General features: G+C 37.6%; 1 protein-coding gene across 1 annotated transcript in view; it reads right to left on the reverse strand.

The window, feature by feature from the left end:
- UNC5D (unc-5 netrin receptor D) overlaps positions 1-12,139 on the reverse strand; it is a 488,465-nt gene that overhangs the window by 205,117 nt on the left and 271,209 nt on the right. Inside the window, exon 2 of the mRNA XM_046648689.1 lies at positions 6,239-6,457. Within this exon, the coding sequence (XP_046504645.1) occupies positions 6,239-6,457 (219 nt within the window). The remainder of the gene's footprint in view (positions 1-6,238; positions 6,458-12,139) is intronic.

A 12,139-nucleotide genomic window follows, 5' to 3' on the forward strand; every position in this document is an offset into this window, starting at 1 on the left:
AGTAAAATGTTAGTCCATGAAAGAATTATTTACCTCTTAATAATATTAGCTCTTTTATCTTTTTGGAATTGTAGAAGTTCATCATTTTCTATTTGTTTTTTGAGGCATCACCAGCCACTTGCCCCACTGAAAAAAAAATTAGCAATTCTATATTTATCATTTTGAAAGCTAACTTTGATTGAGTACTTGCTATACACCAGGCCCTGAGCTAAGCATGTCGTGTGAATTAGGCTCTGTAACCTCAGAACAGCCCTATGTGGTAGGTATAATTATTCCTGTTACTTTACACATGGGCAAACTGACGGGACAGGAAGCCAAGGAACACATCTACCTGAAAGAGTCTGTAAGTGTGAAGCCAGATTTCAAACACACCACCACCTGACACTAACGCCCATGCTTTTAACCACTAGACTCTCTTCAGGTTATTTCAGATCCTTAGAATTCCCACTTCAAATAAAGAAACACACTTCTGATTGTTATATGAACAGAGGAGACTGAAAAAGTTCAAAGACATTGTTCAAGAATTTAGGGGTTAGAATAAATCTCTGGTTTATATCAGCAACTTTTGTTACTAAATTACATAAAATGGTTAATTTCTTTCTATCTCTGCTAAGGATGGAATGAGAGTAAATGGTCTCCAACTTTTTGTAGGGCAGGTTAAATTAGACACAAGAGACAAGGCGTTCATACTCTGTCACAAGTTTATGGGAGGAATTCAAAATATTTTCCTGAAAACCTTTGAAGAATATGTGATTCCTCTCTGAGAAGCGGAGTGATGAACAAAATGAAATCTGGGGGATGGGGTGGGGGAATGTTTCTATAAAAGTGAGTTTTAAACCCACAAACTGTCAATGGAACACTGGGGAGATTGATTATTTCTGTGTTATGTGGTCTAAAATATATGCTTCCCAAATGTACCTTGGTGATTTGTGAATCATTCAAAGGAACTTCAAATTAATGGTTTTCGGGAAGATACTATATTCAAATCCCCATCACCAGCACAGTAAAGTTCTTAGATATAAACTTTAAAGATTTAATACATTTTTATTTCTACTCTTCTCCCTTTTCTCAACACAATCCATTAACCTTTTATCCCCAGACAGAGACTCCAGTTGTTTAAAAAGGAAATCACATACAATGAAATCTCTGAAATGATATTCTTTAAGAAGAAAAAATATTAGTTTACCGGAGTTGAGACTTTTCCCATAACACACTAGAATATGCATTATTTCACTCATTAGGGTTCTATATCTCCAAGGCAGAATAAGATAAGAGCCATGGAGCACTGTTAAGGGAACTCCTGTTTTTATTAAACAATAAAGAAGTGGTTTAACTTATTGACAACTCAATCTTCCCACAGGCTACATTATCCTGATTGCCAGGGATAGGTTTTGCTGGTGGTTGTTGCTTCCAGTACGTGTGTGTGTGTCTATTTGTTATATTAAAGCTCTCAATTTTTGTGTTACTGAACACTCCACTCATTCTGAGGGACATGATCCTGGGGTGGGATTACCTTTCAAGTCCAGATGTCAACAGAGGAAAACCACAAGGAAGAAGAGTTCCCATATTTCCAAATGAAATGAGGCAGAACAAATGAAAAAGCATCCCTTGGCTTGCACAGAGAACTGAAAGTGTACATTTCTAAGAGGTATAGCCATGTCTGTGCAAACACAGTAACTCATGTCAAATAAATTGTGCTTTTTGCAGGAAAGAACTCTAGCTCTGGGTTTTCCAAGCTAAATTGCATGAAAACACACAATCCTTTTTCTTCTTATTTGAACTGTTAGATGACGGGGCCAAATTACCAGAAAGACCAAAGGCAGTCTGCAGCCTTTAACAACTGAAAGGACTTATCGCTTCCAATTTGGAAATACAAAAGATCCTGTGTCTACCCCAAACACTCCCAGGTCCTATGCATTTCCCATTAGTTCTGTGAAGAAAGAAAACCTGTAAGTAAAAAGAATATCAAAATTCTCTGGGGTTTTAGAAATGAAGATTATGATGGCCAAAGAAATATAGGCAGCTACTTCCAACTTCTTAAAAGGACATAGACAATTCTCTACCTCTGGTCAAATGCGGTCCCACTGCCCTTGACTTCTCGGTGTCATTCACTCCTACTGGACTGTCAGGAATTATTTTACAGACCCAATCAAAAGCCATTAAGTCTGTAAAGGGAGTCAAGACCTGTGCTCAAGCTGGGCATGGAAGAACCCAAGGGAAGCAATGCATCTATTTTTCAGTACCTGAGACCACTTTGTTTCCAACCTTAATTGCGCTTATGTGTTGGTTTGGGGTATAATATCTCCACTCATCTTGCTCTAGTTTCCACTATTTCACTATTAATACAGACCTTAGGAAACATAATTACAGTGTATGGTAGACAGTAATCTTCATTAACTACACAGAAGAAAACTGTTTAAGGAGAGACATTTCTTGCCTATTGATTCAATCAAAATAACTTGGAAGAAAAGGTTGTGCTTATTAAATTCTCTTCAAAAAGGTAGTTGTTAAAATTTAAATTCTTTCTCAATAGGCTTTTTTAAAAGTGGTATATAATCTCTTCAGATTTTGTCATTTATGAATTTTTGTTCTTCCCAGTTCCTTAGAAATTTGTGACTTTTATTGGTCTTTGTTTTTTTTAAAGAAGTGGAGAGGGGAGGCCCTTACATGGAGGCAGAGAATGTAATCATCACTGTTATCTGCCAGGCATGGAGTTGCCTAGCAATACTAGGAGAATTAAAAGGGGAAGCAACAGCAAAACAGAATGTTGTGAAATTACCAGAGGGTGAAGTGTTAAACTGGCTTGCAATACTTATCAAGAGGTCTTTAAATGAGAACGGATATAGGATTTTCTAGCAGTGGTATAAAAAATAGCTAATCATTCTCAATGCTCTTCCTATCTTTCATTTGGAGCAGTTTACCCAATGGAATTCTGCTATTTTGAGTTCATTACTGGGCAAAATCTAGGACAGAAACATCTGAGGATAAAACACATCGCCCCTCTGAGCCACTGGTATTTGAATCCTTTCCAGTTGGACTAATTGAGTACAAGGTACATAAACTTTTTGTACTCTACCATTATTTTATGGGCTTTTGCTCATATGATAGTGTTGTTCCCTTGTTGCCCTCTCTCAAATTTCAGAGTCTTCCTTGGAAGTTTTCACACCAAGATAAGTGAGATGGCTACTGTTTGTGACAACCTCTCCCAACCTAGGTCTATCCACAATCTCAACCTTGGGAGTACAAGAGCGGAAACTTCCCTGATATCAAGATCCTATTTGTCGTCTTCTTTTGCCTTGATTGTGCCAAAACCTTCTTTCAAAAATGAAACTATAGCTGAAATCCTGGAAATGTGGCTCTATCTTTGGTTGTTGTAAACTTTTGTTTAACAGTGCCATAAATACAAAATAGAGTGAGAGATTGGCCTTTACAGAGGTGGCAGAAATGGTCAGGAATAAGAAATTTCAATGGAATAACTATAGGATTATATACTTGAGAAATTGAAACACTAAATAAGCTTATGATGGAAAATGATAAGCCATGTGCTGAAACCCATCTTCATGTCAGTAAGGGAATTTGTCAATATTTTGAGTGCTAAGGAGAGCATAGGAATCTGTGCGTAAAAGTGGCTTGTAGTATCGAGGAACGACACGCGAAGCGGAAATCAGGAGATCTGGGTTCTAGAAATAGCTATGCCATGAACTATTTGTATCTCTTGGAACATAAGATTTTTAATGTGTAGAATAGGGCTGTTAGGGTATCACCAAGGTCCCTTCCACTTCTCCCATTTAGATTCCAGAATTCTAAGCATGCTTTTGGTCTAAAGAACAACATCTCCAAAACAGGTACATTTATATTTTTCTTCCTGATACTAGTTCCAAACTGGAATGAATAGGGAATTGTGATAAGGTTTAGTTGTTTTTCTACCTTTTGAAGTTACGCATTTATATTGCAATCTCAAATTACTTCAGAACTGTGTAATGTTTAGCACTGTTTATATGTATGTTTTGTTCTTTTTCTATTTCTTTATTGATTTATGGGCAACCACAGCAGCACCTGATGATCTTTTTGAAATAATTTTCTGCTTTTGTTTTGGAACACAGCGTACTCTGCTGACTTCTTTGTTGGCTGCCGATGTTCCTCTTCCTGACTCCTAGGAGCTATATCTCTAGATCCACTTCCTTTTCATAGTACGCACTCTCTCTTGACCACTCCTCCACCCCCACGGTTTCATTCTTATTGATGATTACCAAATTTACTTTTCTGTCTCTGAACTCTACCAAGTTCCAGATCTGCATCTCTTCATTATATCCCATAAGTATTTCAAATTCAGCTTATCCACACAATCATCTCAGAACTTTCTCGTTGCTAACGCAATTATTTACATTAATTGCATTACTATTCTGCTTCTGAGAGACATTTATTACTCCACGTTCTTCATTCATTCAATCAGCTATTGAGTCTAGTTTGCTAAAGTGCTCTCAGACAAGATATCAAATTCTTATTTCTGTGGTCACTGCTCTGGAAGCAGACCTTACCTTCTCTGAAGTGAATTATGCAAGTCTCCTAACCCATTCTTGTTTCTCCTTACCGTTCCAAGTACTTGTGCCAGATTCATTCTCTGAAGCTTCAGCCATTGTATTCCCATTTGTCAAGATAACCAATACTCACTACTAGCAAAACATCCATAAAATTAAGTAAAGAATACCTCACTCTGGTATTTGAGGCCTTTCATGCCATAGATTGAACTAAGTTCATGCCATAGATTGAACTAAGCTGCTATTCTCCTACACCAATTTTATATTTTGACCAAACCAAACTTCTTGCTGAACACATACTATGCTTTCCTTCAATTGCTAATGTTGACCTTCAGACCACTGACATGCCCCTCTCTCCTATACAATGTAGCATCAGTTACGCCTATTTGAATGAACATATTCATTAATGTCCTTTTCAAATGCTATTGCTTCCACACCTTTCCTGATATTCCTAGTTAGAGGAAATCTTTCTCTTTTCTTTTAATCCTCCATAGCACCATCTACTTCTCTTCACACACTGATTGTAACTTCATTTGTACTGCACTTATGGGTGTATCGGTTTTATAACTATCAGTAGGTGTAAAGCCCTAGAGATCAGTGTTTGCATCTTTCCCTTCTTTGAATACTCTGAAGGCCTAGCCTGGTGTATTGAGTAGCATTGGTACACAGTTAATAAATTAAGCAAACTTGCAACTTCCTAATTATACTCAGGCTTTTTGACACTCAAAATCTGATATCCAGTGACTGAGTCAGGACTAATAAAATCAATTATCCAGGGTGAGAACAGATTGGGTTCAAGATTAGGCTAAATTTTCAGGTAATCTAAGGAGCTGAAGTTCAAAAGCGTACACTGTTTCTGTTATACACTAAAATTTAAAAAGTTACACATTTCAAAAGTTTTGAGTCACACGATCTTGCTTTGATATCGAGCACAAGCTCATGGTTTACTTAATCTCTTTGAGCCTCAGTTTCCTTATCTACAAGGAGGCAATTCTAACATTATTTACCCCAGAGGGCTATTGTAAAATGATCTGTCAAGTGTTTAGAAAAGGCCCAGTATACTGTAAGCGCTCAATAAGCATTAGCTCCTATGATCATTATTCTCATCATCACCATTTATTAGCCAAATTAGCCAAACTAATAAAGTAAAGATGGTCTTGAAATTCTTTCACACTGGAGATCCCATTCAAATTTCGGAATCTGATTTGGGCTCTGTCCTTACATGGTAATTAAAAAAACTTAAAGAATACTCAGAAACCACCAATTATGAAGTATAAAGTACACAAGAATAATATCTAGAAGGAAAGATTAGAGAAACTGAAATTATGGTGCTTAAAAAGGCATTTGGTAGAAGATTTATTTGTCTTCAAAAATATTTACAATTCAGAAAATGAAAACAGTGGCAGCCTGGTCCTGGTTTGCTTTCCAGTGAGAATATTGACTTCCATACAAAATTAGCTGTTAAAGTTATATAGAAGAGGAAAACAAAAATGTCCCTACACCACACTGGAACAGACTAGCAAGGGAGCCATGGAGTCATTTAGAGATAACGATTGCATCTTATATTCCTGGAATGATGTTAATATGACCTCATTCAAATAAGGCAAAGGTAGGCGGTTTACACAGTTCTTCCCAGCCATATAATAATGTGAGGATTTGAGGAGCTACCATGGATTCTTCTGATTGCTTCACGTTCTTACCTGAACTCTCATCCAGACTCTCCTCAGAGACATGCTCATTTTGATGGACCCACTCGCCATTGCATTTGAAGAATATCTGCATGGCTGGCCTTGCTTTGCACCTCAGTGCAATGGGGTTGCTCTTGATGATATAAGCATCATCTGGCTCCTCTATGAAATGAGGCAATGTTCCAGGAGCTGATGGGATGGATTCAGGGAGGGCTTCGCCATTGTCAGTTCCTGCGAAATTGAAGAGGACATTAGAAAACAGCCTACATTGGCAGCACATACATCAAGATGCAAAGCACAACCCACACCAGCTCTAAAAATTTGTACTATAAAACTGTGCATCAGAGTAATACATCATACTTGTGAAGCCTGTGTAGATGAATTATCTTCTAGAGGCAGAGCTAGCACAATATGGTACCTTAGCTGGACTCACCTTCTAGTGTTACTGGACAAGTGAAAATAGTGAATCGGAGACTCTCTCAAACTAGTTTTGAATCTGCATGTCTTTGCTGAAAGAACTGAGATAAATATCTGTGGGGTGAAAAGTTGAATCTTAAGATTCAGTCTGATGAGTGGTTACCTCAAAGTGTTCAATAAGGGCTCCAAGCTTCCTTGAAACTTTGAAAATAGTGATGGGAATAGATTTTGTTCTCCAATAAAGGAGTGTGAAGAACAATGATCTTAGTGAAAGACGCTCAGTCATAAGACATGTCCAAAAGATTCCAAACTGTCTGCTTTCTTCACGTACAAAAGTCTGGAGATTGTCTGGTATTCTGCCTAAGACGGGATTTTCCCCCAAAACTCACCAACTTACTAAAAACAACAAACCTTCTAAAAAGAATGTGCATTTATTTTGCTTGCCTCTGGTCACCATTCTCTACCCCAGCACTCCTCCCCCATATACTATGAATCTCACTTTCCAGACGAACTAAGACAAATCACTAAAATAGTTATGAACTTTTAGTTTAGGACCTATAATTATATTTACTTAAAGGGAAGAACTAGGTACAAATCTACCCTAAATTTTGAGGGAAAGGAGCAGAGAGAAGCAATATAAGAAGGGAAAAGCAGGAGCCAAGACATTCCTTCATTGCTTCTTCACTACATTTAGCAAGGAGTTAAGTCCCAGGAAACTACCATTAAGTTAAGGGAAGAAAGACGTGACTGCTGAGCGGTGTGGAGATGACCAAACAGAATGATATCTTCTGCCTTCCAAAGGCCACTCCAGAGAAAGAACAAGGAAAGCAAGGATTTCAATACCAACATCAACTATGCCCTGGAAAGACACATACATCAAGATGCAAAGCACAATCCACACCAGCTCTAAGAATCTGTGCAAACTGATCTTTAGGACTAAGCTGGGGAAAGGGAACTAGTGAAACCACTGGAAGAATAATCTAGTTCATCACGAGGGAGCCTAGGAGACAAGGCGCATCCTCTGACCTAACATGGCCTTCTGTACGCTCTCTGTAAATCTGAACCAACAGAGCCTCTTACTATTCACAATCAAGTCAACAATCTCAATCAGTAAGCACTGTCAAATGCAAACATAATTCACAATATTAGGAGTAATATTAGGAGTCACAAAAAAGATGTGACTGCCTATAATTGTATTTTTCTGTAAGGAAGAAAATAAAAGACACTGAGTTATAAAAAAGACTCCCTGCCATTGGGAACACACAAGCACTTTCCATACCACTGCAATGAATTATACATAAACAATGGTTTGATCCTTCAAACTATTTTATTCCATTAAATACATCAACCTAAGGGGGAAAATGCCTCCCATAATAAAGAGTTTAAGATACCGTAAGCTTTAAAATGCATTTGTAATAGAAAAGCTAATTCATGTGTAAGTAACTGGAAGTACCAAAAAATCATCATAATGCAAACACTATAAATAGTAAGAGAATAAACAATTTTATGTCATAAAAGTACAATAAAGTCACTCAGAAAATAAAGTGTGTATATATCACATGGAATAAGAAAGGTTTCAGGATAGAATCTGAGAGTTTTTTTAGTGTTTTAAATTATATTTACAAGGGACTTCATAAAATATATCACATATTAATTCATTTTGTTACTGACTGCTCATGCCAATTTCCATCTTCAATAAATACCAAGTCCCCTCAGGCTTTTGTAAATCCATGCATTAGAGGAAATGACAAAGGTATTAAAAGATTTTATATGGGCATCAAACAGCTCACACTCCCAACAGGGGCTTGATTTCTGTCCAAAGTAATTCATTGTTACATAAAAGGGTCACCTGATAAAGAATATATCCCAAACCCTATGGTGGTACCCTGAGTGAACAGCCACAGGCATACATTTTGAGTGATGCATTTTTGCTTAACTGGTAACAATGCATGACTGTGTGAAGGAAATCCTGAAATGGGGAAGGAGGGGTGGGCATCATAAATAACAATCTGTAAGTAAATAGTGAGGCCACATTCATCCAGCATAAATAAAACGACAAACGAAGGCACTAGATCGAAAGATAAATCAAGTTTCAACCATCCAATTCACAAAACACAGAGAGATCTGAAAGCAATTAGGTTATCCTCCTGCTATTTTAATAAATGCCCTTTAGATAAAGTAACAAGTTCAGCTTCCATCTGAAACACAGAGCAGGAGAGTGGAATGGAAAAGGCTGTGGATAAGTGACCTGGCTATCTCAACGACCTCCATTAAGAAATCAATCAATTTTAATGTTCAGAGGATTAAAAAAAAAAGGCAGAATGCAACATTATATCCTAACTAATACTGAAGCCACATCAAAGTCCTGTGTGTTTCGGAAAAAGGCCAAGATCCATGAAAACAAAAATCAAATTAAAAAATCAATTTATTAGGGTGGCTAGGGGAAGGTGAGAGATCATAGGTATATATTTGTTTATGTATTACCATTTATTTGCATCCTTCCAAGACTAAATTGACTTATTTAATTAAAGAAATTTCTTTAATTAAGTGAAAGCAAAAGAATGATACATTTTCTTTTCTTTTCTTTTTTTGCTTCGTATAGTGAAATATTGGGAGTGGCATTTACCTAACATGGTCTCAATCCCTGTCCCTCCCTTGAGTTCCTCTCTGGGCTCAGGCTGGAATTCCTGGTGCAGCAATGCCCTAGCCTTCAGATGCCTTCTTTGTGGCAAGAAGGCTAGATTTCCCCAGCAGGCTGCCCTTGAGGAAGACACTCCTTCCTTACTCCACAAGGCTGGGGTCATCTTCCTCCCTCTCACCTCATGGATGCCTATCATACTCAACCTTGTCTAGAGGCTCAGAACTGAATTGTTGAGGAAATTCTCAGGTGATACATCAAGAAAAAGACAAGGGAAGGGAAGAAAGAAAGGAGCTGAAGTGGGAACTTCTAAGGGGCTAAGAAGTTGTTGGCAGATCCTGTTGTTTGGAGAGGGGTGGGGACGGTCGCTTACTTTAATAAATGCTTTTATGGAAGGCTGTATGAATACTTCTGGGCTTTGAGGGAAATTTGCCTGTAATCTCAATATATTTGCCACCACGTTAACATTCAGAGAAAAGTTCTAAATCTGATGTGACAAATGCTGGCAACTGTCTGACCCAGTCAACTGCCTTCTCCCAAACCACTTTTACAGGAAAGCCTGGAAAGGTCAGGGGCTCAGTTTACTTCTTTACAGGTAGGAATAGTCATGTGACATTGATCTAGCAAATGAGTCACAAACAGAAGTTTAAGAAAGCTTTTATTTTCCTGATAAAAGGAATAGATGTGGTTAGTACTGTCCTTTCTCTCATTTTTTCCTGCCTTAACTGGGGAAAATCATGAGAAAAAGTCAAAGAAGGGCACAGAGGTACCAGCTCTGACAACACTGAGATAGGCTAGACTAACACCAGGAGGCATCTGCCTCTAGAGAATTTGGTGGTTGTTTTTTTTTAAATCTTTGATTATTTAACCTACTGATAGTCAGATTTTCTGTTGTTTTCGCATGAAACACTCCTCATTGATACAACTAGATCTTCCTTCTTACACAAAGCCAGAGCTCCAAGCTTCACTTAATCAAATCCCAATGCTTTGAGGGTTAAAGAAAGAATTTTGGCAGGCTTAAAAATGTGGAAACTGTATAAGCAGAAAGTGAAAGTAAGAACTATCATTTACTGAATGATTACAGGTTATGGTAATAAACCTTCTACATGGATTAGGTCATTTAAGCTTTACAGCAATGCTCTGAGGTGGGTATTGTAAGTATCCCATTTTGCAGTTGAGGAAATGATTTGGTTATGTGTCTTGTCTAAGATCACATGGCTGCTTAATGGGGACTCAGAATTTGAACATAGGTCTTTGACCCCAACCACCTCACAATTCCATTTCAGGTCAGATGAACGGACCCTTAGAAATCTGATAGTGTAATTTAGTGAGTGTCTGCCTCATAGCAATAGCATACAGTTCATAAAACCAAAAGAAGATGATATAAAATGATACATTATCTGTGTGGCACCTCACCACTGACAGTAAGGATGATATTCATCTTAAAGATGATTCAGTTACCCGTCTGCTGGATTTTGAGTCCAGGTCAGGATGGGTGTGTTATGGACATATCCCAGAAAGTTCTTGAGAAAATAAATATTTTTGAGAGAACAGCACAGCAAGCACAGTAGTGCCCCTTCAGCTGCATTTTCACTTTCCGCGGATTCAGTTAACCTAGGTCAACTGTGGTCTGAAAATATTAAATGGAAAATTCCAGAAATAAACAGTTCATAAGATTTAAACTGTGCACCATTCTGAGCAGCATGATGAAATCTCTCGCCATCCTGATGAGTCCCTCCTGGGATGTGAATCCTCCCTTTGTCCATAGTATCCGCACTGTATATACGCTACCCACACGTTAGTTACTTAGCAGCCCTCTTGGTTATCACATGATTGTCACGCCATTACAGTGTTTGTGTTCAAGTAACCCTATTTTACTTAACAATGGCCCGAAACTCAAGAGTAGTGATGCTGGCAATTTGGACATGCCAAAGAGAAGCCTTAAAGTGCTCCCTTTAAGTGAAAGATAAAAGTTCCCAACTTAATAAGGAAAGAAAAAAAAATACGCTGAGGTTGCTAAGATCTATGGCAACTTTTATTACAGTATACTGTTATAATGAAATTTTATTAATATTGTTAATCTCTTGCTGTGCCATTAAACTTTATCATAGGTATGTACGTATAAAAAAAAGCCATAGTATATATAGGGTTTTGTGCTCTCCTAGGTTTCAGGCACCCACTGGCAGTCTTGGAATGTACCCCTGGGAGATAAAGGCAGACTACCATACTCAACTAATTATATTCAACTCACTAGGCATCCTCACTAAAGTCGGAAACAGACAAAGAAATCAAAGAATTCGTGTTGTCTGAGAATAAAATAACGAGAAGGATTTTCCAATGTTTCATTTGGAAAGAGTTTATTGTTCTTTTAAGCAGGAATATTTAACTATTAAAACTCCAATTAAAATACAAGGAGCATAACAGGAGATAGCGAACCTTAGCAAGAGAAAGAGAGGAGGACTAGACCATTGTCATTCTATTACATTTATCCATATAAAACTGCCAAATATTTGGCTGTTTGATGTGTTAAATCTGTTATGGGCACACTGGAGGCAAGTCATCCCAAATTGGGATTCGTAAAACCCTGGACCATCAGTGAGGAATGTGGGCATTCCATGGGTTTAGAGTAAAAGTGAAGTGAAGCTTCAACAGATTTTGAGAAATTCTATATTATTGTCATGCTTTTTTCCTGAGAGTACCTTGAAATAAACGTCATTTTTTTCTTCTGTTTCTCAAGTACGCTTGTCTTTTCACTGGTACAAAACATTCATATTTATTCCAAAATCGTACCAATGATCCTGCCATAAAGCAAAAACTAAATTTGGTAAAATCAAAGAACTTTAGAATCAAATAACCTG

The sequence above is a fragment of the Equus quagga genome, chromosome 22, assembly GCF_021613505.1.
Source record: "Equus quagga isolate Etosha38 chromosome 22, UCLA_HA_Equagga_1.0, whole genome shotgun sequence".
Taxonomy (NCBI): domain Eukaryota; kingdom Metazoa; phylum Chordata; class Mammalia; order Perissodactyla; family Equidae; genus Equus; species Equus quagga.